At 40.9% G+C, this 25727-nt stretch overlaps 1 protein-coding gene across 2 annotated transcripts; it reads right to left on the bottom strand.

The window, feature by feature from the left end:
- Positions 1-3803: 3803 nt before the first annotated feature.
- On the bottom strand, positions 3804-25062 carry mlxip (MLX interacting protein). Of its 2 annotated transcripts, none has more exons than XM_071920390.2 (17): positions 24497-25062; positions 20348-20454; positions 19452-19537; positions 19093-19182; positions 18935-18976; positions 16199-16439; positions 14669-14758; positions 14398-14492; positions 12986-13532; positions 12444-12547; positions 10328-10439; positions 9782-9909; positions 9303-9410; positions 8787-8914; positions 8559-8682; positions 7712-7841; positions 3804-6432 (listed from the first exon to the last, which is right to left on the bottom strand). In XM_071920390.2, exons 1-17 carry the CDS (start codon positions 24811-24813, stop codon positions 6311-6313), a joined length of 2571 nt encoding a protein of 856 aa, XP_071776491.2. In that variant the 5' UTR covers positions 24814-25062; the 3' UTR covers positions 3804-6310. The 2 variants fall into 2 exon arrangements, with proteins under 2 accessions (XP_071776491.2, XP_071776492.2); XM_071920391.2 differs by having other exon boundaries at positions 18935-18970.
- Between the last annotated feature and the right edge of the window lie 665 nt (positions 25063-25727).

Genomic DNA, 25727 nt, shown 5'->3' with positions numbered 1-25727 from the left:
TTTAATCTGAATCTCTCCATATAGTACATTAGATATCATATTGTACATTCCCAAGATCCATAAGCCATGGATGGCATGAGGGGGAAGAGAAGGAGTCTGACCAACAGAGAACAGAGAGAGATACAGTAGCTTGCCCTTCCTACTTGTTGATGAAGGGATTATCTATAACCGAACCAAAGATAACCTGTAATGGATCAAGCACTATAGTTTTGTTAAAGGCTTTAATCAAATACAAGAGTCCAGAATGGGTTTTAATTTTGGGCAGGTCCAAAACTGATGGGTAAGAGTACCATTAATTATATTCTCAGTGTGTTTACTGAAGCGTGCTTTCTTGAGTACATATAATATTGATATTCAAAGTATACTCATTTTTTTGTTTTAGGCATATTTGAACTTTTGGCTGACTTTGTGTTATTACTGAAGGCACACTGCTATCTAAGAAATCCCACAAATTACATCAGCTGACAGTGACATCACATCTCCTTAAACGCTCCTCTTGGTTTTTTTAGAAGGAAATCCCCAAAAAGTAAACTTGAGCCATGAATGTTTTTCTATGACAGCTATTAGCTATTACTAATGCCTCAGCACTTTGAGACGCAGAGGAAAATATTCAGATGTTGATCTTTATCTGAGAGTATAATAAACTTGATCCCCTTGAAAGATGGATATGAGAAAGTGTCACATCAGAGAGTCTCCTGCTGACCTAATTTTCACGCTGTTAATCAATCAATACTCTGTCACTTGTCATGGATCTGCGTGCTGGTAAGCATCTTGAAGTCTGATTTGAGAGTCTGGCTGTTCTTGTCTTAGACAGAGAGAGAGAGAGACAACTTTTGAACTTCTGCAGGCAAACAGTTGCTCAATACCTCTTGAGTGATGATGGCTGGTGATTATAGTGTGTGTGTGTGTGTGTGTGTGTGTGTGTGTGTTAAACAAATCTAATCTGTGTTTTTTCATTCAGCAGTCTTCATCCTCCTGGCCTTCCTTGCTGCCCAACCAGCCAGTGGGTTTATTACAAACACACGCACAACATATGGCCGGGAGAAAATAATGATTTCGGAGATTCAGAAGCTGACAGAGGACACTCTGACCCATCTGGTGAGCTATGTTTTGATTAATATAACCTTAGCCGCATGTGAAAACCCGCATGTGAATTCAAAGCACATATGCTTTTTGGACACATGTAGGTTTTCATATAGCCTATGTGGACATGTGAAATTTCCCTTTCTCCTATATGTGAAAATGACATTTTCACCTGTGAACTCTCTCTCTGCATGTGAAATTAGGGTTTCACATGTGAAACAAGTATTGTCATATCTGGCAGGCTAAAACCTGAAAAAATGTTCACGTTAAAATTTTCACATCTGAAGTAAAAACATATGTGATGTCAGAATACAACGTGACTTTTTTTTAAAGTTCAGGTTAGGGATGCAAATTTTCAGAAATTTCCTTAATCGATCGTCGGTCATGTTAATGACTAATTAATCGATTAATCATTATGTAAAAAAACAGCTCTTGACATAGAAAATAGTGTAGTTGCCGTCCATCATAGATTGTGAAATGTCATTTTTGATGGTGGGTTGTGCCTTCTGATTGGCTAAATGCTGTGGGACTGATTGCCTGACAGCTCATGGTCCCTGATTGGCCTCACCTGAGGAGGTGTTGGCTATATCTGTCTGGAATGTTCTTTGTTCCTCAGTTTTACCTGATGAAGGTCTAAGGACCGAAACGTTGTATCAGTAATAAAGTTTTTTGCAAGTAAAAAGACAGTGTGCGGGAATTATCTCTTCTCTTGCCTATGGACATTTCCTCCGCACCTGTCTACAAGAAACTGAAGGTGTGCATGAGCCTCTACAGTCATGACATAGAAAATACAAAATACATGTTTTTACACCTGTCTTTAGGCCTACTCAACAAGTTACTCAACCAAGCATAATTCAAAAGAGTCAGGACCCCTGACAACGGACGTCAGTATTTCCCACAGGCTGAAAATGTACTTTCTTTAGGGTTCGTTATTTTAAATTGTCTTTACATTGTGTCCAACGGAACCCAGCTGGTGGAATATGCAATGAAGTCTCTGCACTGCACTCATGTTAACTTTCTGAGTGTTGAGCAGCGTTAGAATTGTCCGACTGAAAAGTATCAAGTTACTCTTTACCGTTACAACACATGCGAGTTAGGAGAAACTGTGGAATTTTATATTTTTTTACGAACGTTTTCAGAACGGGAGACGGACTGTCAGGTTGAGTACAGAGCTACTGCATCGCCAAATGACAGACATGACGTGATGCGCACATTAGATAATTAGATTATGTTGTGCCGGCCGTGCCGATATTGTGGCGCTGCCACAGTTTATGTATTAGGGATTTATGTATAGGGATGAGTCCAGTGCGCAGCCTGGTGACAGTCAGTCCATCCGCTGGGAGGCACAAATAGTGTCGCGCCAACTTCACCAGCCGGGGGAATGCATTCTCTTTCATTGTGCTTGTAGAGGTGCTGTATTTCAACTTTGTATTACGATGTTTACAATGAACACTGTTGTCTTTTCGGGTGTAATGCTTCCGCCCGCTTGCTTGGCTTTCTTCTTCCTCTGTATAGGCGGCGAAAGTTAAATTGCGCCCTTGTGGCGGTAAATCATTTCCGAAAAAAATGAGAAATAGCCCATGACGTACATTATCGATTAATATATGCTTGATCGATCAAATTATTAACGGTGATTAATCGATCGTCGATTAATCATTAAAATCCCTAGTTCAGCTTTGTTTATTTATAGCCCTTAATCACATGCATGTCTCAAAGGACTTTACAGAGAATGAGCCTAACCCTAACCCTAGATCTAACTGATGAACAATCAGCCATAGAACAGAATATGGGACAAACATCAGGAAAAGCAGATTTTAGAGACAAGACATAACAGCCTACCTATTCTACACAGCCTCACCTACCACAAAGAAAAACCCAACATGTGTCCAAAAAGCACTGACATGTGGGTTTTCACGTGACTTTTTTTGTAAGGGTATCCGCCAATTAAAACAGCTTATGTGGATTTACATGATGCTGTATTGTGCATCCGCCTGGGCAGACAGCCTACAGGCCTCCATTTGGGATTTCCCCATGTTAGATGATAAATGTCAGTAGTGTGCACAAAGCAATCAATGCACAAAGCTTTGCACTGGTGCCGGGTGTTAATTATGACCAGCTGTTTGTCTTCTGTCCCGTCTGGCAGAGTAACCCTGCGGTGGTGCCGACCAACTCCTGCGTGGACATGAACGTGATGGAGCGGACCGGGCTGCAGGAGCCGCAGCCGCAGCAGCTCCTCACGGCCCAGCACCTCGCCACCTTCTGCTGCCACATGACCCAGGTATCCAGCAAGACCCAGGGAATGCCAGAAAACATCAGTGTCATCGGCCAGTACAGCATCGATCTGGGGGGGCTGATGTCCGGTCACGATAACATCACCTGTACAGACTGCAACGCCCCCAGCTTTAATAATGACGTTGACAACCCTCGTTATGTCAAGTGTCTGCTGCAGCTCTTTGTAAAATGGCTGGGAAAACATAACCTTTGATTTACTGTATGGCATGAATACTGTATTTATAAATTTTATAGGGCATGTGTTTTAAATTATTGCACATTTGGAGTGCCAAGTCATAATTCAATGTAACTGTGTTACCTGGATATTAATATAAACTCATTCTGGAGGTTGCTTTGCAGATGTCATGCAACTGTTATCAGTGTCTGATAACCAAGTAATATTTATTCAAAATGAACTTTTAAGAAATAAAAATATCAATATCAAAAAGTTGATCAGAATCATTGCTTTTATTTTGTGATTCAGACTCATGAGAGGCATTTTAAAACTTGCTGGCTGAAGACAGGAGCAAACTTTGGAAGACAACAAAAACACCCAGATACAGCATAAGAAAATATCTTTACTTCTCAACACAAAGGAAATATGTACAATACTAAATTTGGGGAGACCCAACATGGGCAGATCCAACCTGCAATGCTATATTGTACATCATCCAATACTCATACAAAAACCTCTTCTTGAAAACGTGAAACATTTACCTGTGAGGAAAGTCAACTTGGGTTTTCGCATGACTAACATTTTAAAATCACTGGAAAAGAGATGAGTAAAATCACCACACAAATGCCAAGCTGTAGCTGAAGGAGGGACTTTGTTTTATAAGTTAAATGTCATGATGCTTATTTGAAAAGACAGAACACAAAACCTTTTACCACACATTAGAGCATGGCAAACAAAAGATGAAAATACAACCATGACATTCATACGTGCATTTAGAATTTTTCATTTGCTTAAAGTAGTAGTAAAACCTTTACGATAAACTTCACAAACTTTACACTTGCCACAAAAATATTTGAGTAGCATTGTATGTAGGCTACAAGGGCTGAATTTTGCTGACTTTCCATCCTAGTCTTATTGTAACAATAATACATGGACAGGTAAATCTTCAGTGATAAAATTATTATCTTCTAGAAAAGTAAAACTCCTTTGAAAAGGTACCTGCAATCAATAATGAAAGATTACACACTAAAGCCTGCAAATTCATCAAATGAAAACAAAACCATCACTATCAAAAGGTACTTTTTGCTACAGTGAAACTCATAGTAAACTCAGTTGTTCTGCAGAAAAGAAATAAATAAAGAGTAACACAAGGCACCAGCTCCATTAAAGACTGCCTGAGGAGTGCTGAACCACAAACAACTAAACGCGTTAGCAAGAATTGGACGCAACACTTTATTTGACCATGCCTATGCCTAACCCTAAACAAGCTAAACCGTGTCCAATTCTTAAGCCTTCAACAGTGCTTTGTCATATTTGCAGTAAATAACACAAAAATAAAACAAAACGAGGAGCTGAATGGACAGGTAAATAAACTACTCTTTGATATGGCTTTTGACCTGTTTCAAATGTACTGTGTCTTTCAATATAAACAAAGTTCCAGACCAATAGACAGCTAGTCTTCTCAGGCTAGTATCGGTCTGTCATTAGCACACATCACAAATTAGTGTAACGTAATTATGGAAAACATTGGAAAATCAAACCGTGTGATATATAACCTGTACTGTTACAGCCGATGCGTCTTGCCTCAAAAAGGATCCCGACTTGATTTGTTTTGTTCATTAAATGGAAAAGAATAATTACGCTCACCAGCGCAGCCCTGAGTGAACAAGAAGGAACAAGAAAGGAAGCTACGGCTACTGTGCATTCAGCTAAGCTCTTGTAACACTGTACATGTATATACATCTATATTGATATTTCGGTTATGTGGCTTGGTGAAGGCTCCAAGCGTTATATATCCATGATGCTGTGACCCAAGATGATTGCTTTCTCATACAATTTGCACAGTTTAGCCCAAAAGAAACGGGCAGAGCAAGCACAATATGAAGGAACATACAGTATGTTCAAAATGGACAGAGAATCACCGGAAATACTACTACCATTAACTGCCAAAATATTGCATTCACCTGAGTAAATGAGGGAAACAAAGTATGGTTCATAGAAGGCAGACAGGGCACGTCTTCCTGGCATTGATTAGGTATAGACAAGCCCATGAGCGATCAACTTTACCACGTTCTCAAGTGATCGCTTTGATTCTAGGGTGAAGTTTACGGTTTCAGAGCCTCCAAAGAACACAAACCATATTGCTAGCTAATCTTAACGAATCCTACATTCATCTCTTCTTGTGAAAACGAGCTCCGTCCCTACAGACTGTATACATCTTGAGAACATAAAATGAACAAGCACTTAATATTTCCCTTTTAAACACAATGCTCACGTTGTATCTTTGCATAAAAAAAAACAAAAAAACACTCCCATTTAAACATATTTTTGTTCTAAAAGCAAACCACAAGTACCACCTTCCAATAAAGTATTTAAAGCAAGTTAAAGCAATAGGTAGTGCCGTTGTCATTAAAATATATTGTGTGATAAAAGCTGCTTTTTTTTTTTTTTTTAGAAATCATGATAAAAGCAATGTTGAAGGCAGGGTTCTCTGTGTGTATGACTCTTAAGAATCAATGTACAAGAGGACAAAGTAATGACCATTCTACACAGTAGTACAAATACATCGCTGTGAGGTGAATAAAGTGAAAGAGAGCCATACATAGCTTGCATTTTTGAGGGAAGTAATGGATGCGTGGAAGACGTACAGAGTAACTTTGTTGAATGGCTGTAAGGTAAACCAGTGATACATCATCTTTGACGATTGCTTTTACAAGATTCATCACGACCTGATGCGGCGGCGGCGGCGTCCAGGACACCTCACCTCCCCTGAGAGCAAGGCTACAAGTCTCCACAAGGCTCGTGGGTGTCTGTGACCGCCTGGATGGCTTCTTCAGGCAGCAGGGACGGGTCATTAAGAATGGATGTGCTTGTGCTTAGCTGGCGAAGGGTACTGAGCACCACTGAAAAACAAATTAACCACAGTATGTCAGCCGTGACCTGACTATTTTACAAGACTTCGGTCACTACAGACCCGCACCTCTAGGTTCAGAAAAAGCACCTATGCAACTGTTTTCTGAATGACTTAAAGCACTTCAGCTGAGATCTAGTCTCTCTCCAATGCACCAGTCACTTTTTTCCAGCCTACTACATTGTACTGGATTTTAACTTAAATTTTGTCCATGAATTGTAATTTTCATTTTGCTTTTTTAAAATCACTGTATTTGTATCTGATGTTTGCTCTCTTACTTATTATCCATTACCCTTTAGTGTGTCTTGTTTTGTTGATGTTTGTTATTGTTTGTTTGCTGGCTTGTTGAGTCTGTTTTGTTGTGTTATCTTGTGTTATTACCTCTGCCAAGGAGGTTATGTTTTCGGTGCCGTTTGTTTGTTTGTTTGTCTGTCTGTTAGCAGGATTACGGAAAAACTACTGGCCCGATTTTCATGAAACTTCGTGGAAGGGTGTAACATGGGCCAAGGAAGAACCCATTAAATTTTGGAGCGGATCCGGATCCGACTCATGAACAAGCAATAATAACAACTGTCTAGTTGATGTGGCAATAAAGTAAAGTAAATCTGTAAAAACCTATTATTTTGAAGCTACAGGGCTTATAATTTATCCTTGTGTGTGCACTGCACAACCCTGGACTGAAAAAGCTGGAGTGATAAGCTTGTTAATGCCGTTTGCAATTTTCTGCAGCATCACAGATTCAACTTCCAGTAGGCTGCTAATCAGTGAGTGCATGATAGAAATCTCTGACGTCACATTATATATCGTCACATCCCTTCTATGGCAGAGTTGTTAGAGGCAGACCGACACAGGAACAAAGGCATATTATTAAGAACAAGTGGGAGGACAAAACACTAGTCGGAAAGACTGATCAACACTGTTCCCTCCTTCGAGGGATTCCAGAGATGTATTATTTTCAGGAAAGCATTTGTGATGCGTGTTTAAATTTCCTCTCGTCATGGTTCCACTACACCAGAATAGGAGAAAGGAAAGAAAAGGTGTAGATTAGTGATAGATAAGTAAAGAGAAAAGTCTGGCGTAAGTGATTTCTGTACAGTAGTGATCTAACACTTATGCATGTAGCAAAATTTCCCTGCTGTGTTGCACTTGTTCCATATATTGATGCCTATTTCATTAGAGTTACAACTATAGCAGAGGTGAACTGGCGTGGTAAGTTGTCTGTGTGTGTGTGTGTGTGTGTGCATGTCTAAGAAGGAGAGGTTTTTACTTACTCGGTCTGAGCACAGGAAGGGAGCAGTGACGGTCGAGCCACTGCAGCGTGGTCTGACACAGCTCTGCTTTGCTTGTAGTCGACACCATCCCATTGAACGATTCAAACAGAGGCTTGATAATGATGCTGAACTGGAGCGGACGGTCAAGGGTCGATTACGCAGCGGGGTGAGACAAATGCAACTTGCCTGACCACCTGAGGCAGCCCCTGACTGTTGTAACTGCTGTTGCTTTTGTTTTCTATTTTCCCTTGAGATTTGCCTTTACTGAAAAATGTGCAATGACTAAAATCTATTATAGACTATGATGAACACCTCTACCATGGGAAGTTTTTGAAAATACAGTCCCTGGTCTGACCTGACGTAACTGGATACTGCTTGAGGAATCTACTGTGTATATAAGGCTGTAAAAGATAATTAGTGCTGATGATAACAAATACATGGCTACTGAATCATTGTTGATAGCTGGATTTGCTTCAGGCCATGTCCTGGGTCAGGACCAAGTAACAAACCAAGTACTTTTCCATTCTAAAATGCAGTTTGTCGGGTAAAATAGTTGAAGTGCATTAATAGTATAACATTTTTGTGTCCAAACACCAAACATTTCAAAAGTGATACAGACTGCTTACTCTAAGCTTTACAATGTTTCAGTTGTGTAACTTTTACATTCTGGTGCAAGCTTCGCACGGCAAGAGGATCTAATCTCGCAATCTGATCTAAAGAAAAGCTTCTAAAGAACCCCGAAAGACATGAGCTTCCCAAATCAGGGCCAAATGTGATCTTGCAGTATAATCTGTATCATTAATATATAAAGAGTTGTTTACAAGAGCGCTTGGATTAAAAAGGATACAATCCAGAACTTCCAGTTTTGAAGAGTGCGGCTCTTCACGTATTCGTCGAACTTGTCTCGCATGTGGTCAAAGCGATGGCGTGTGATGGGCACCCCTGTGGCAGGGAGCTGCTCCTGACACAAGCTGTGGTTAAGCAGTGGCATAAAATGTGACATGAGTTGAGACATGATATGATACATGGCTGTGCATCAGAAGAGAGTGGAGAGAAATATGATGCAGTAACGCACTTTATGGAGGTGTTGAGCTCCTCGATCTCCTCTCGCAGTCTCTTGGCCTCCTCCAGCATCTGCTGCCTCTCCTGCTGGAGCTTCCCGATGTGCTCGACTGTCTTCTGCAGTGTGGCTGCATTACTGATCTGAATGAGCACAGTTAATAAATATGGTTGGACTGGAGAAGGCAATGCAGATATCCAGTATTATATGTGTAGTAATCACAGGGGTAGTAAACTGACATGTTATTTGCACTCTAAACTCATGGAGGATAACTATGAACCAAAAAAGTAAAGATTACAGCCACACCAAAGTAATTTCTGAATCTGTATGGATGTTTTATGAAGCTGGATATTTAATTTTTAATGTTTCCTTGTTTTATTGAATTTGGACAACCCTATACCTTTACAGACACAACCCTTTTATACTTTAAACAGCAATTCAAACCACAAAAAAAACAACCAATTTCACTTCAGCTTCCCATTACTTTTCCCACAGAAAGTATATAAAGGAAAGACAAGTATGAAGCCTTACGTTTGACTGGGACTTGAGGGTGGGAACCAGGTTGCAGAGTGTTTTAAAGCCAATGTTTATGTTGAATCGTCTCTTCTGCTCAGCAGATATGTGGGTCACCCTCCGGCTCTGTCACACAACAGACAACATGTAGAAGCTTATTGAGACCGGGTCAGATGTTAGAGTGTTTAGAAAAGGAACAATAGCACCGATATTATAAAGAGGGTTACACATTTGCCCAGGCATCAAATTCAAGGGATGCATTTCTTTTTTTTTTTTCCAGATCAAATTCAAGTGCTTTCAAGGCTTTCCATCTATATTCATTAACTTTTAAATTGTCGTTTCATTCAAAAATTTTCAAGGATTTCCAAAGCCTGTGAAAGCCCTGTATACCAAGAAAATAATAAAATGTTCACAAAGATGCAGAGATCACAAATGCAAATGTGTTACGTTAAAATACACTTAAATACGTGAACACAAACACACACACACACACACACCTGGTTTGGCTCATTCTTTGCCAGGGCGTTACTGCTGCCGCCACTGCTGCTGCTGAGGGGCGACTGGGGACTCGGGACTTGATCTGACCCACACGGTGACCCTTGACCTGAACCTTGCCGATTGTGCACTGATATGATATACAAAATACATATTTAACAAGTCGTGAGCTTGGAATTATGAGGTTCTATCTGAGTGCAGCTCAATGAGCATCAAAACTTTGACATACAAGCAGGCAAAACTTATGTACTTTCAGTTGTTTTAATTTTTTTTTTTTTTTTTTAAGGTTCTTTTAAAAAAAATACAACACCACAAGCATAAAGTAACATTCAACGATCCTGAATATGTAGATAACTCGATAAACTCAGGTAGAAGATTATAATTCCAAGCTCAGAAAGTAGTAGTATGTCTTAAAACACACCATAAATGATATGCATTTGTGTTTCTCTATAACTCCTAGTGTTTTGTATTTTCAAGATGGACAGCATCATGTCATGTGTGTGCATGTGGACAAATAACTGGAAAAAATTATTTGGAAAATGTCTCACCAACACTAGAGGAGGGTTTCTGGTTCTTGCGGCTGGAAGAATAAGTCTTTTCTTTGGGGACAATCGGCTGGGGAGACTTGTGCGTCTGAGACACGATATGAAATCCAGGAGGCTGAGAGACAAAATGTAGAAAGTAAATACATAAGAAATATGGGAAGGCCCAAATCCAGAATCAGACCAGTTAGAGTACTAACTGTGGTGTCGAAATGATTCACTCTTTGTTTCTATTTCTTTGAAAAGTGGTTCTCAACCAGTGACCCAAACCACCATTACACACAGCAAAACATCAATCATCATCTTTCATTTATTTATTTAGCCTAATTTTTTTTTTTCCATTGTGGTACAAAGAAAATGTCATGCAACATGAAGTGCAAAGGAAATGAGGTGCAGACCCCTGAAATCAAATAAAATACATCCAGTAAAAAAATGATCTAAACACATCTCTGCTGAATTCAGTGCAATTTAGCCTGTCAGTAATAGTAATTATTGACACAATATAGTAATTATTGACACATTATAGCAATTTAACACAACATTACAACCACAGGACTTACAATAATGGAGCACAGAACAATAACAGAGCAGCTATATGAATATCAGCAGTATAAGCGGTCACACGAGAGCTTTCCATGTCGCTCGTCAATGTGCCGCTCTCAATCTCCACTCCAAACGGATCCACTTGTTGTCTTGTCTGAAAACTTGCCAAGATGTAGTTGTAGATGAAGTTTCATAAGATTTGCCTTCATTATTTTCTTAAGTGTATTTCTGTGCAGTGTCCAGCTGTTGTGCCTCGCAGCAAGCACAGGGAAGCGTGCAATCTTCCATAACGCAACTTTCCCACAATAACGAATAATTTTCTCTTGAATGCATCAATTTTATCTGCCTGTTCAAATGGATTGTCCCCTTCCTTGCATAGACACATTCAAGATGTTTAGCTGCTCAAAAACATTCCACAATATAAGCTGCCTGTGTCAGCCATATATCGCTGTAAAACAGATCAGCAAGAGGCGAGTTGTTTTCTGAGAGAAAAGCTGCAATTTCTGTTCAGTTCATGGAAGCATGACAGCACTTTACCCCTCAGAAGCCAGCAAACCTCCGCATGCAAGTTGCAGTATGTAATAGTCATTTGCCTTGATAAGATGCATAGTCTGTCGTTTCATGAAATCTGACATGTCATGGGTTCTCCTCCTCACGCTGTCACTGGACAGCGTATGGGCTTTCTTTCATTTTACAATACATTGTGCAACACAGTAAGATGCATGAAGGGCCTGTTCTTGTATTGTACATGCAGTTGGTATGTTTTTTTTGTGATGTCTTCGGGTTGTGCAAGTTTCTTTAAAAAAATAAATAAATAAATTTAAAAAAAGTCATGCCACACACTTGTTGAGTGTGTGGCTTGACTGTTTAGTTTCTAACTGCCGTCTTTGTTTCGTGCTTCACTGTATACAACACACAGAGGTCTCTCACCCTGTCTGTCTTCCATGCAAGTAAACACATATTTAATATATTCGGGCTAATACTTGTGTTAACTTGTAGACCTAGCTGATGACATTGTGGATATCATGAATTGTGTTGTCAGCTAGCTAAAGACCAGCTGCTTATAGAGCAAGGCGGCTGCAACGCTCTGAAGTTATGCGAGTGCACTTTGGTCGTGCATGAAGCTAGAACCGGAAAAATAGCTAAAAAGCTACAACTGGACGCATTTCAAAATCCTGTGACCAAACAGAAATTCATGTAGTCTGATTTTTTTTCCCCTGGAAAATATCTGCGACCCACTAGAACGGCTCTGTGGCCCACTTTTGAGTCGTGACCCACTGGTTGAGAACCACTGCATTCGAATATGAACTCTTAACACAATTGACTGGGTTCGAGACAACTAGTAGTTGAATTTTAAATGTATTTTAAAGCTAAAGATGGTTGGTAGCACTTCGCATTAATTGTACACATCAGAGCAAAATGAGCCCGTACCTTGAGTTTGGTGGGATCTCAAAGTTGCAAAGTTATAATTTATATTGTCAATTTTCATTTTTTCAAGAACCATGGTGACTCAATAACCAATATACTTAAAAAAAAATAGAAAACAATGAAGCCAGCATTGCCTCAGCTGAAAACATACCGCTCCAAGACGAGAAGAAGCGATGACCACTCCTGTGTTTTGGACCACATCTCCTTTCAGAGATGTGGGTGTAACGATCACTGCATTGGGACCTGGGAAAGGAGCTGAGGGAATAAACATCATTAGTCAGGAGGAGTGTCCAACTAATGATGACTCATTACCTGATATATACTGAATTTTTCCTTCACCTCTTTGCATGTGGTTTAGCAGACGAAAAAAGAAAGGCTTGAGCGCTATCTTGTGGTAATAACAGTTAGTGACACAGCTCCACTGACCCTATGCTCTGATCTTTGTGGTGACACACATATGTAAATCTATTTTTTTCCCCAGGGGAATGTGCAAAGAAAACAAATTCCCATTTACACTATTTGACAATTAGGTGTTTCTTTATCAGCGGTGCCAGCCTTGGTACGGTACCACAACAAACAATATTTACCTCTACATCTGAATAGCCTTCAAGTATTTACATTTCTAAACAACTAACAAAAATACATTTCTCTCGATACAGAATAAATATCTTGATCTGGGGATAAACAACAGACCTGTGAGGATGAGGTGAGGGGAGGGGAGGGTGTTAGGAACAATCCTTTGCACATGGCGGTTTTTGTTGGTACTGGAAGACTGAATGGGGCGAGGCAGGGCAAAAGTCTGAGGGTGCTGGAGGGGGTTGGCCGGCAAAGGTGCCAGGGGCTGGAGGTGGGATGGTGGAGGTGGAGGTTGTGTGGAAAGGGAGCTGTACTCTGAGCCGTGGCTAAAGGTGGCGGCGGCGTCGCTGGGCGTGACAGTGGATGAAGCGGTGTGTGTAATCACAGATGGCGCTCCACTCTCATCCAGTGTTGAGGCACCGTCCAGGGGCGATGGCACCATACCTTGACCTGGAAGGCAGTGTGCCAGCGGAGCATGGGCTAAGGACTGAGAGACTGAGGAAACGCCTGCTTGAGCGCTGGAAGTCACCTGCCCAGAGAAGAGAGGCATGTAGTTTTGCACATAGGCAGAATCGTCCCCGCCTGTCCCACTGGTTTGACTGGCCATGGGGCCGGGGGAGGAGATGTGGTCAGCTGACAGGTGCATGGAGGACAGTAACTGGGCCTAGCAAGGGATAAAAAAAAAAGGAAAACAGAACAAACACACAGTCCTTTGATACCAGTGCAATATGATATAGGAAAAGCGGCAGCTGTGTAAGGCAAAGTTCACATTAGCTAGTAATTCCCTGTTTTTGGCTGGTCAAGCTGATTAAAGTCTTTAAAGTCTATTAAAAGGATTGTGGTACCTCATAACTAGATGAGGCTTCACAACTGTAATGGACATCCCAAAACCTTTTTATAGCCTATTTACTTGTCAGCAATGATAATGTCAGAGGTCGATGTGCACGTAACTATAGGCAAACACGAATCAATTAATAACACACATGTATACATTTTATGTTTTTTCTGTCTGTCAAGTATTGATGCTGCCGTTTACCTACATTTTCATAACTGGTTTGCATTTTGGAGAAAGGAAGGAAATTTGACCTGAAGAAAATGTATCTTTTTCAAACAATTATTTTCCTAAAGTAACTAACCCTAAATCCTGACCCTTTAATGAGAAGGGGAAGCCTTTGACAGTGTGGACAGAAACTTCTTCGTCTAATTAGCTGAATTAGTATGTGTGCAAGCACCTCTGTCTTTCCATTTGCCCAATTCAGCCAGTTGCACAATGCATGTCTATTTAGTCTTTAGGATAGGCCTATTTTGTTTTGAAATAGTTAAAATAATGCAAAACATTCACAAAATGACACTGTACATAGGTTTATGTGTAATTAACCCTGAAAATGGTAAAAGACATGGTGTGATTTCTAATAATTTGTCCCACAAACTGAAATTGAATTTGATTAATGTCCAGAAAAAAACAAACACTGCTTGCACAACCTCTGTATCATGGTGGGGTGAGTTAGGGACTAAGCTTTGCTGTTTACCTGTGACTGAGAGCTGCTGCTGGGTAGAGAGGTGACAGATGATGCAGTGGGGGAAACAGAGGGGAAGACGGGCTGACGGAGGCTGTGAAATAAGTCTGGAACAAGAGTCTATGTTAGTTAGAGGTTAGTAAAACCACACTACTTTTTAAGTGTTAGACTGCTGTAGTAGAGTTACTAGAACATGTGCGGTTGGATCTTGTAAAAGAGTGCACCATTAGTGTGTGCGCAGTACTACTGTAGCTATATACTGTAGGTCGTGACTTATTGCTACCTTGCAGCGGTTCAAAGGAGTCCATGAAGTCTAGGTTGGGTTGTAAGGGGATCAGTCCTGGTTGGATCATGTCCGCGTTCCCTGCATGAGCTGTGGAAGGCAGAGAGGCACAGCTACTAGGCAGGGCAGGGGGAAAACATGACAGCATTTTGACAAATAGATAGTGTCTGGATCCAGCTCCCTGAAGTACTTGTATTCACATGTTAACTAATTTAGCAAGCGTGGTTGACAAAAAAATTGAAGAGAAAAGAAATAATTTGGGGTAAGGGTGCTCTGATCAGGATTTTTGGGGCCGATCACCGATCGCTGGAAGCAGTATCGGCCGATACCGATCACGGGGTCTATTTGAAGCCTTCTATTCATCATGTAGCATTATTTATTTATTTCACTATTCTTAACAACACTGTATATTAAGTATTAAAATTAAGAGATGAGAAAGTATCATGAATTGACAACTGTTTATTGGCAGGCAACATGTGCAACATATTCCACTCTCTCTCTTAGAGACACAACTTAAACCATAGCAGAGTACGCTTGGTTATTGGGAGCAGCTTAGAGCTTAACAAATATAGCTTTCCTGTGGAATAAAATAAATACAATTTTATAAAATAAAAATTAGAATAAAAGCTAAATGTGCACAACACACCTAGTTACAATAATAAATTATATATAGGCCTACTGAGGCAACAAAAATCAATTCCAATAGATGGGCCTTTATCAATTTACTCCAACTTTAGAGACTATAAAAACTGCAACATAACAAAATATTTTTCAATATTAATCTGGATTGAGGGAGCAAACATTCAGAGTCAGAGTTAAAAAGTAAATATTAACGTTTTCAGTCCACTCAGTGGATACTGACTAGCACCTACAGTAGCCTGTATACAGCTAATCTGCTAGTCTCGGAAACCCAGCTGTATTCCGAATAACGTTAATAACCCTTTTAGTTCTTCTTTTTGGGAATTCAGCCGGTCGTCTTCTTGGCATGGAAAAAAAATATCCCTCACGCCCGCGTGTGCAATGGGAGGCGAACAGACGGGTCCGGTGAGACAGAGAGTGAGCGAGCGAGACAGAGAGCGAGAGAGAGAGAGAGTGAGCGAGAGCGAGAGAGAGAGAGTGAGCGAGACAGAGCGAGAGAGCGCGACACACACACACACACACAGAGAGAGAGAGAGAGCGACACAGAGGGAGAGCGAGAGAGAGAGAGAGAGAGACAGACCGCACAAAGAGACTACTTCTGTTTGGATCTCTTCCCAACTCGTCTCTCCCTAACATTTTTGCAAATTTATAGTCTTTTTCAGACACCTGGTAGAACTGCCAGACCGGTGACGCCCTTTTAGCGGCGCAAATTGTCGATTAACGATCGGTGGCCGATCGATCGGAGCACCCTTAATTTGGGGTGCTGGATCCAGTTAAAAGTAGACAGAAGTAGTAGCTTGGATACAAATCAGTTTATTGAGTTTTAAATGAGTAAGAAAATATTCAAAATTTGTTTAGGAATGCATAAAATGGACAGCTGATGATTCTCACCAATCTCCCTTGGATTGGGCCAGGCTATGGGCTGGTGCGAGGCCAACGTAGAGAACAACGTGTCTGAAAACTCAGACATCAGAACATCCATGTCAAAGAGCGGGTCCATCTCCATGGGGACAGGCGAGTCATGATGCTTACGAGGCACGCGACGTGCAGCAGTGTCTTCGTCCTGACAAAAGGAGACACGGAGCATGTCTGGAGACACTTCCCCAAACAGTGAAAACTGCTCCTCCGGCCCCTTCGAGTGTTCAAAATGCAACAGGCAGGCCGGTTAATGACGCAAAAGCATGCAGTGTTGAGTACAGAGTGACAGAAGTTAGGGAAAGACAAAAGTTTACAACAAATCAAACAAAACACAGAATTACATTGGGATGGCACTAAAATAAAGGACGGCAGCAACACAGAATTCCAATCCCATGACAACACAACTCAGCTGCACACTTCATGTAGTAGTTTTAAACAAACACATACCGTAATCATATTAATATCTTAAATGATATTTATCTGGTAACAGGCAAACACACATACCCAGTAACAACTGAAATTAGGTGCAATTAGTTGCATTAAAAAGTATACAAATAATGTTCAGTTCTAGGATTTTTTTTTTAGCAGCGGGGAGAAAGGGTTTTGTTGTACCTGGGTGGTGCGCGCGCGGTCGGAGTGAATATCAATAGGTAATTAAAAAATCTAAAATAAATTGACACTTGACTGCGAAACAAACTTTAGAACATACTCCACTCTCTTCACTCTGCTCTCCTGCTCCACTCGCCTCCACTACTCCTGCCTGTCTACTTGTCTAATAAGGTTACATTTGAGAATGAGTAACGTTAGATAATTCTCTCACATCACAAATATTTGATCACGCAACCAGTAAGAACATTAAAATATTGTAGTAGCCACCACTAACGTTACATATTTTAGAACCAGAAGGCATTTCTTTCCCTTCAAAACTTCGGGGCATAGCTAAGAACCCTGAGCCCCTCCCTCCATGTCGATGAGGAAGATAGTCAGGTAGCCTCACACTTTAGTGTTACCTGACTATCTTCCTCATCGACATCAGGCATCTTTCTCTTCTTGGAGAAATATTTTAACAAACTCGTCTGAAAATGCAATCAGGAATATTTTAATACATTGCTTATATAAACATCGTTGGCAATTATTTTACCGAAGTTTATTGAAGTAAGGCTGCGTTCACACAGCGTTTTTTCCCCAACTGCCACCGTCCTTTTCTCATTAAAAGCAATGGGAAGCGGCCGCAAGGCACACAAAAGGCCGCTCCCGAAAAGCGCTGCAGCCGGCAGAGCTGAGCGCTTTCAAAAGTTGAGAAATGTTTTTTTTTTTTTTAGTTGAGAAATGTTCCAACTTTTCAGAAAAGCGCTGGGTGACATGAACCGCTTTTTCCCAGCCGACCAATCACGATGACAGAGATGCTGGTCGTTTCCCATAGCAACAACAAATATTGAGAAAGTGAAAGTGCCGGTGGAGAAATTGGAAGTTGTAATAAGTGAATTTCCGTTACCGCAACAGCGATCTTAAAGGCAGTATGGATTATATCTGGTAAGCCTTTGCTTGTTGCGCAACACTGTTTTGTCTGCTAGAAGTGCTAACCAGCTGGTTAGTGAGCTAGCAGCTGCTCAGCTAACATCAGGTGAGGTTGCCGTGATCCGCTTTTTATTTCTCCTCACAAAAAGCGCTCCAGGCAGCGCTTTTTCCACATCAAAAAACGCTATGTGTGAAGCAGCCTTTTAATCTACCTTTCTCTCTCTTCTCTTTCTTTTTCTCTTCTTTCTCTCCCTCCCTCTCGCCTCGGCCGGGTGTCGCCACGTGTCGCCACTTCTGTATCCGTCGTTTCAAATTAAAAGCCCTCTGCAGAGTCGTGTAATTACGACTTCATGACATTTCATAAAATTCTGAAGCAGCGGCGGCAATAATTTTGCAGTGGCGGGCCGCCGCTGCAAAATGTATATAATGGAAACTCTGATGTTAAAGGATAAGGCTGGTGTTTTTTAATGCATTGCTTACCGTCAACAAATCCTATGAAAATAACAAAATCAGCAATGATTTTGTTTTGCCAACAAGTCTCGTCCATGTAGCCGGTGCCCAATGCAGCCATGTCCCAGCAGCCATAGAACTCCATTGTATTAAAAAAACGGTTAAAAACACCTCAAAGAGCCATGCCGTTGCTCTGGGCAACATATTTCATCATCGCGATGCACCGGGCCAGCCGACTTTTTCCTCAAACAACTTAATAAGCCGGCTGTAAACACTTTGCGATCTCAGGAAAGTAGTTCCGTAGCACCGAAAATAGTCCCCGGCGTAATGAAGAATTTGTTCCCATTTGAATTTGATTTGGTAATAACTACAACAGTCTGACTTTTCGTGGTAACAGTTAGCGATTTTTAAAATTGAAACTATGTCTTTGTGAGCTGTATTTCAAGGTTTTTAGCTTACAATTGGAGCCAATGACTTCCGGGTTGAAGGCTAAAAACGGTACGTGGGAAGTCAGAAAGTAACGGGAGTAGAGCAAACGCATTGTTGATTTTGTTATTTTCATAGGATTTGTTGACGGTAAGCAAAGCATTAAAAAACACCAGCCTTATCCTTTAAATATCAAAGAAGGTAACTGTGTTAGCCTGGGTTAGTTCCAAATCCTTATTTTAACCCTTGTAAAGCAGATGTTGACACTATTAGCACTTTGACAGGTTTAGCATAATAGAATTTTGTTTTGCATACCTTGAGCAAGCTTGAGAGGTCGTCATCCTTGTGCTTCTGTAACTATAAAGGAGTCTATAAGTGCAACATAGATGCATCTTTTATACAATAAATTATGATGAATCAAACAATCAAACTGAAACATTAAGATATTTTTTAAATTATGCACAATACGCTACCCTCTTCTTGAAGTATGTTCTCCACTTGTGATACTCTCTTATGACAATTTCAATTCTTCTCTTCCAGTACTTCCCCTCTGTGGCAATGGCCTGTGGAAGGCAGAGGGAGACGGAGAAAGGACAGACCAAGCGACAATTAAACACACGGGACACAGAATGAGACGAGAAAAAGATAAAAACAGAGCAACAGAGTGGGGAAAACATAGGACTAGCAATGACAAAATAATTCAGCTGAAGTGGGATCGCAAATAAAAAATGATAAAAAGGGAAAAATATGATTACTAGAGAAACATCTGGAAGTCAGTGTTGCTGGTTATATACCAATCCAGTCCCATACTACTTAATTCTCGTATGCTTACCTCTGCAGGACGATGGACCTCGGAGTCCATAGTGCCATCGAGTGGAGTCACAAAGTGACAGACAGGATTCTCCCTTTTCTCCACATCTAGAAGTAGAAAAAAACAAAATCACCCACAGCTGAGAATACACAATTCATATTCTTTCATATTGGTGACTGGTGTTAAAAAAAACAATAATATTCTGTGTGTTTTAAGTGTTTTAAGACCACAACAGTGGTTAAAGCAGCATTTCGTCTTGGCAGAACATTTGCACTTTTTATCTCACAAACCTCCACCTTAATTCAAAAACAGTCAGGCTTTACTATCAGTTGCCCTGAGAATTAAAGTCTCTGCTGACATTCAGAGTTTTTTTTCCCCATTCTGTTTTTTTTTTTGCCTCTTTCTATTCATTTGCACATTTGAGAACCTATTCTAAAAATCACATTTCTTCTATCATGTATGCAAACTGTAGCAATGCCACCGCTGACAACATGAATGACTCCAGGTCAACAGTCACAGCTCATGAAGAACTTGACCCAGTTAGTGCTGTTTATTTTTGTGACATGAAGCTCCCATTGGTCACGGCCACAAGTGGCTCATGGCATGTAAACAAACAAACCATTACTAACTAGTTGCAAGGATTGTGCCAATGATATGTTGCTTGAAGACCACAAAAAACATAGTATCAGGATCTGTGTCGCTGTAGTTTATACATGTGTTGAAAGTATGACATTTAGTGTAATGACAAAGATTAAAGCCTGAATTTTGGCAACAACAGATACTTGGACCAGCTCTTGACACGGTTTGACTGTTCATTAGCTCACAGAGTATTAACATATACACGCTACATCATGACAGTAATATATATACTACCAGGATATTGATACAAAATAAATGAGGCAAGGTCGAACTCTTACATTGCATATACCAGGCTCTCCAGATTGCGTTGTTGAGACGAATCTTGTCTCTCCACAGCAGTTTCAGGCCTTTGAAGTTCTTCCATTTGGGAGATACTAACTTACCACTGAAAAGACAGAGGGGAAAAAAACATGTTGTGAAATAATTTCTCAAGTGAGAGACGCTGATTCTTTCTTGTACAGTATCAAAAACTCCCACAGACTTGAAAGTTGCCCGAGCTAGATAAGCATCACAGTAAACATGAAGCCTTAGTTTGGTTTTGTCAAAGTTTCTGTTGTTCCTGAGTGAAGTGTTTTCATGTTACAAACTTTACCGTCACATCCATAACAAGTACAGATGCTGTGAAATCCCCCCAGCTTACACACATTAGTGAGACTGTAGCACTGCCGGTATATCTTGGTTGTTGGTATATAAGGTTAAGTGTAGGGCTGAAACGATTCCTCGAGAAACTCGAGTAACTCGATTACTAAAAATCATCGATGCAAATTCTTTGCATCGAAGCTTCGTTTAATCCATATAACTATATACACGCTCAGTGTTTCGCACGGATGATTATTACTGTTGCACAACGCGCTGGAGAAAGAGAGAGAAAATAGCGAGGGGCGAAGAGAAGAGACAGGCCAGAGAAAACGACAGAAAGTGTCCAAAGTTTCGGATCCAGTGTTGCCAACTTGGCGACTTTGTCGCTAGACTTGCCGACTTTTCAGACCCCCCTGGCGACTTTATTTCTCAAAAGCGACTAGCGACAAATCTGCCGACTTTTTCTGACCATGGGAAGCAATGTTAATGTGTTGAATCCCAAAGCATTTGGCAATAAATTGGTTCGGCTGATGCCGGTTTTCTCTACTTGCTTGTCTAATCCAGAGAGGTCTGACGGTCACAGCGCTTCCCACACACAGCGTAGCTCCTTCCCTCCGCTGAGAGCAGGGACTGTAGGATAGGGTCCACTTGTAATTGCTACCGGCGTACGCCGAAACTGGCCCGGGTGGGCGGAGTCAGCACTTAATATTAAAACGGGATGAGATGAAGGCCAGTAAAGAATGCACGTTAATTATGGCTATATGTAATGGCTAGTTAAGAACATAAATCAATATGGTGGCTAGTTATGATGTCCCTAAGTTAGCTAAGTTTTGCTCAAGAAAATAACCACAGAAAATAAAATGCTGCAGTCAATTTGTGAAAGCCTGAGCTTCATTCATGTTATTATTATGATAGTCACACACACATACACCCCCCCCCCCCCACACACACACCTACTCCCCTCACAGTGATGCATATAATACCCCAGAAAGCAAAATATCAGGTGGTGTAAGTAGCAATTGGAGCCTAAAATGCACCAGTCCAATACAGCAGGTATATTCAGTTTAGTTTGATTGCAGTGAGTAGGGTCAGCAGGTGTAGGGCAACCCTTCAACATAGTAAATAAATGTACATTAGCCAGTCTTATGAACTTGTATGATATTTAGGCCTAGTAATAAATATCAATAATAATAATTATTTCACCTCGTTTTCAGTAAATCACAGTGTCGTATGGACAGCTTCGTGCGGACAGCTTTTCTCTTTTGTATATTTACTATTGCTCTTTAATAAAGCAAAAGTATTTCTTATCCGATTACTCGATTAATCGATGGAATAATCGGTAGAATACTCGATTACTAAAATAATCGATAGCTGCAGCCCTAGTTAAGTGTCTGATGACTCACTGACTGATCTTGCGCCGTGGGGAAAAAGTTTGTATTTTAAAAATGCCAAAAAACAAGTATGTTAAAAATCTAATTACACACGGCATGCATTGCCAAATGGCAGACAGAAGTAAATGGGCTGTAACTAAATGAGACCGGTAATTCCCTTTAATGACTGCATGGGTGATTTGTCTCTTGCCATAGGAACAGGGAAAAGCTGGATTCTTCCACGAGAAACCCAAGTGCATGACATAATAACAAGGTACAGGTCAACTTGACCAACACTAGCAAGCTATTGTGCCAACTCTGCACAAGCAAGCAAAGCAAAGCAAACAAGCAGGAATCTGCCAAGGTCGAGCACAATGCTAGTTAAAAGTGTGGTATGCTGACAAGAGGAAGTAAACCAAGAGAAAGCAAAACATATTTACACAAAAAAGAAAGCTTGTCAATGGCAAAAGGTGTGTGATAATGGAAAAAAATAAATTTTTAGTGTGTCTATTGTTAGAGGAAGATGTCACGCAATTCACATATATCATTGTTAAGGCCTTGGACAGTGGACTTTAATTACTTCCTTATTGGGAGAAGAAACTGGAAGAAGACCAGGTAGAGGAAGCACTGAATAACAGACACCAAGGCCATAGGAGTCTGAAAAAAAAGGAACTACATTCACTATTGGCCTAAAACCAGTATTTGTTTGATCTGACACCGTTTATTTTTTGCACATCTCTGTCTTTGGCAGTGTAATTCAGGAGTGTGTGAGAGAGAGCAATGTGGGAACAAGACAGATGTCTGTTCTAATGTAAAGGCAACATCAGGAGGATTCATCAGTGTGCGCTGCTGTAGCTACGTCAGATTCAGGATTAAAAAGGGGAATACCACCCAATTTAAGTGTTTACATAATGATATTCCTGTGGCCTTGGGACGATCCACTCAGTATTTGTGAACATCAACAAATCCCTTCCGAAGCTATAAACCGGAGAGTCAAGTTTACGGTATGTGATGTCATGCCATGTTAACGGCCTGGAGCTCCTCCACTTTGTGGACTCATAGGATGCCTGTCTTAACTTTAACATCTAATCGAGCTTTGCATTATAGTGGTGCTATCAATTCCAGAAAATGTATCACAATGCCCAGAAAGTTGTCCTAGGTTTTCTCACAGGCTTCTCCTGCCTTTTTTTTTTTTGTCTTTTTAGGTTAATTCTCTATGGAGCGCCTTGGGAAAACTCTTCACTCTTCTTTCTGGCTATAGGAGACGATAGTGAATGTGTTCTGATACAGGCCCAACTGTCCTCGGGCATACGAAAAGCTATTTCCAAAGAAAATATTTAGTGGCATTCAGTGGTTTTAAGTGGGTGGGTGGGTGAGGGGGGGGTCTGCAAATCCACTAATGTTCTTCTCGTGTGAGTAAAGTTCCCACATGCATTCAGTACTAAATGAATTTACGTTTTAAGATGGATGATTAAAGGAGAACAGTTACTAGGTGGTAGTAGTGCCTCCCTGCTCTATAAATAGTTTTCCTACCCAGTCCAAGTGAGAGGGAATCCTCTGACAACAGCTGGCTTTTCACCCTCACTACACTACAGCCATAAACAGAGAACTGAGTGTAATGTAAGCCCAGTGTTTTTGATATGGTTGACCTTTTGATGCTTGGTTCATTATCAATTATATTTAAAACATAATTGCCTTGTAAATCTGACCAATTTACAACTTTTTGCTGTCATAAATATGGTTTCTTTTATCTGATTGCCATAAGGCTTCATGACATCCTCCACTAGATATCAGAACACAAAAAAATCATTGTTCACAACTTTTAGTGAAGGGTAGGGGTTTTATTTAAACTTGGCATCAACAGATGTCATTATGTGCAGCCATACAACATATGACACAGTTTCAAAAATAGTATCCTGGCTAAACCGTGACACATCCCAGCCAGGTTGTGATAATAAATCAACATAGTTTCCTCTAGTCTTCACTATATTCACAATAATACATTGATTGTGGTTATTTTTCTTAGAAACGACTGGAATCATTTCAGTTAAATGTGGGCTAGAGATTGTAAATTATGAAAACAAGTGTATATCTTGTGATAATGATTAGGAATTAAGTTGGTTAAAAGGTGTAACACACTACAGCATGAGGTGGGACTCTAATGTTTTATGGTTGCTAATAAAGAGTTTTAAAGGGCTGTGGGACGTTGATAAAAAAAAAACCAAAAAAAAAAAACACGGGGGTTAACTTGAGTTGAATGAGTGGTCTACAGGAAAATCAGATGGAGACTCGTGACTACAATTTCACACCCATGTGTCCCATGCTTGACTCTGGGCGTGTACTGGGCACACTGGAAAGGATAGAAGACTCTGGTCAGCTGGTGGAGCTGGCTGAGAAATTTTAACCCATTACAAAAAAAATCTCAAAAGTGAAAGCAATGCTAACGCTTCCCATTTGAAGGGACTGCGAGGTGTTTACCTGTATGCAAGGGTCATGCACTCAAAAAGTTTCGTCAGCGAAGCATCTATGGACAGGTGCGATGTGCTCATCTTCCCGAAATGATACGTCTGACAGGTCTGTTTGTTGACAGTGTCGAAGTCATATCCTTTCTTAGGGGGGTGCTCGATGTGGGGCGAGGACACCATGAAGTGTCCGCTGTGAATTATTTGGGATTCCCGTCCGTCCGGCTTCTTCAGTCCCAGGTGAGGCTCCTCCGCGTCCGAGTCGTCGTCCTGCTCCTGCTTTATGCTTACCGGCGTACGTCGATATTTCTGTCGCATCTCTCTAGTGGCCATGTCGTTACCAGACAAATAGCTAACGTTAGCCAACAAGCTAACTATCTGTCTAACGTTAAGGCAATAAAACTCCCCCGTTCATGAGGCTTGCTAAACTGTGTGAAAACGCAGTTGCGGCTAACGTCCGGGTTTGTTACAGTTTGACGTCTTTGCGCCATCGACTCACAATCCTCGGTTCGCTCATTTAAAAACGAAACTGTTATGAAATAAGTAACCCTCTTCAACTTGTTGCTGCCTTGTTTGATAGTTGACGTTAGCTATCGGAAAGACCAGCTGACAAAAGTAGGCTGCAGGCACCTCTAAAGAGCAGGAACTTCCTGTGTTGGGAAGCGTCGCTGATTGGTCAGAGTCAGAGCTACACCCACCCCGAGAACTCAAAATAACCCCGACGACGGGGCGACTCGCGTCTCGAACCGAGCGCACACAACCCTGCCCCTGTTTACAAGGAGAAAAGTTAATAGCTCAAAGTGGACTCGAGTGTCAAAATTGTATATCAGTGATGCAAATGACGAAATTTAACGGTAAACATATTGACCCAATTTCTCTATATATTATATTATGTTTCTGAAGGGGCGGAGGAGGGGCGGGGTATCCCAGTCTCAGGAATCCACATTCCACGGCTTCCTTTGAATAGTTAACTCCGCCAAGGAGGTTGTTTTCGGTGCCGCTTGTTTGTTTGTCTGTTAGCAGGATTACGGAAAAACTACTGGTCCGATTTTCATGAAACTTCGTGGAAGGGTGTAGCATGGGCCAAGGAAGAACCCATTAAATTTTTGGAGCGGATCCGGATCCGACTCACGAACAAGCAATAATAGCACGAACCTTGGCGGAGGTCTGCGCTCTCCGAGTGCCCTTCTAGTACTTGATGTGATAAGCCTGTGTCTGAGCTTTTCATGTCCAATTTCTCCAGTGAC

This window comes from Centroberyx gerrardi, chromosome 8, assembly GCF_048128805.1.
Source record: "Centroberyx gerrardi isolate f3 chromosome 8, fCenGer3.hap1.cur.20231027, whole genome shotgun sequence".
Classification (NCBI taxonomy): Eukaryota; Metazoa; Chordata; class Actinopteri; order Beryciformes; family Berycidae; genus Centroberyx; species Centroberyx gerrardi.
Note: the sequence above shows the minus strand (reverse complement) of the source record. Positions and strands in the feature narration are given on the sequence as shown.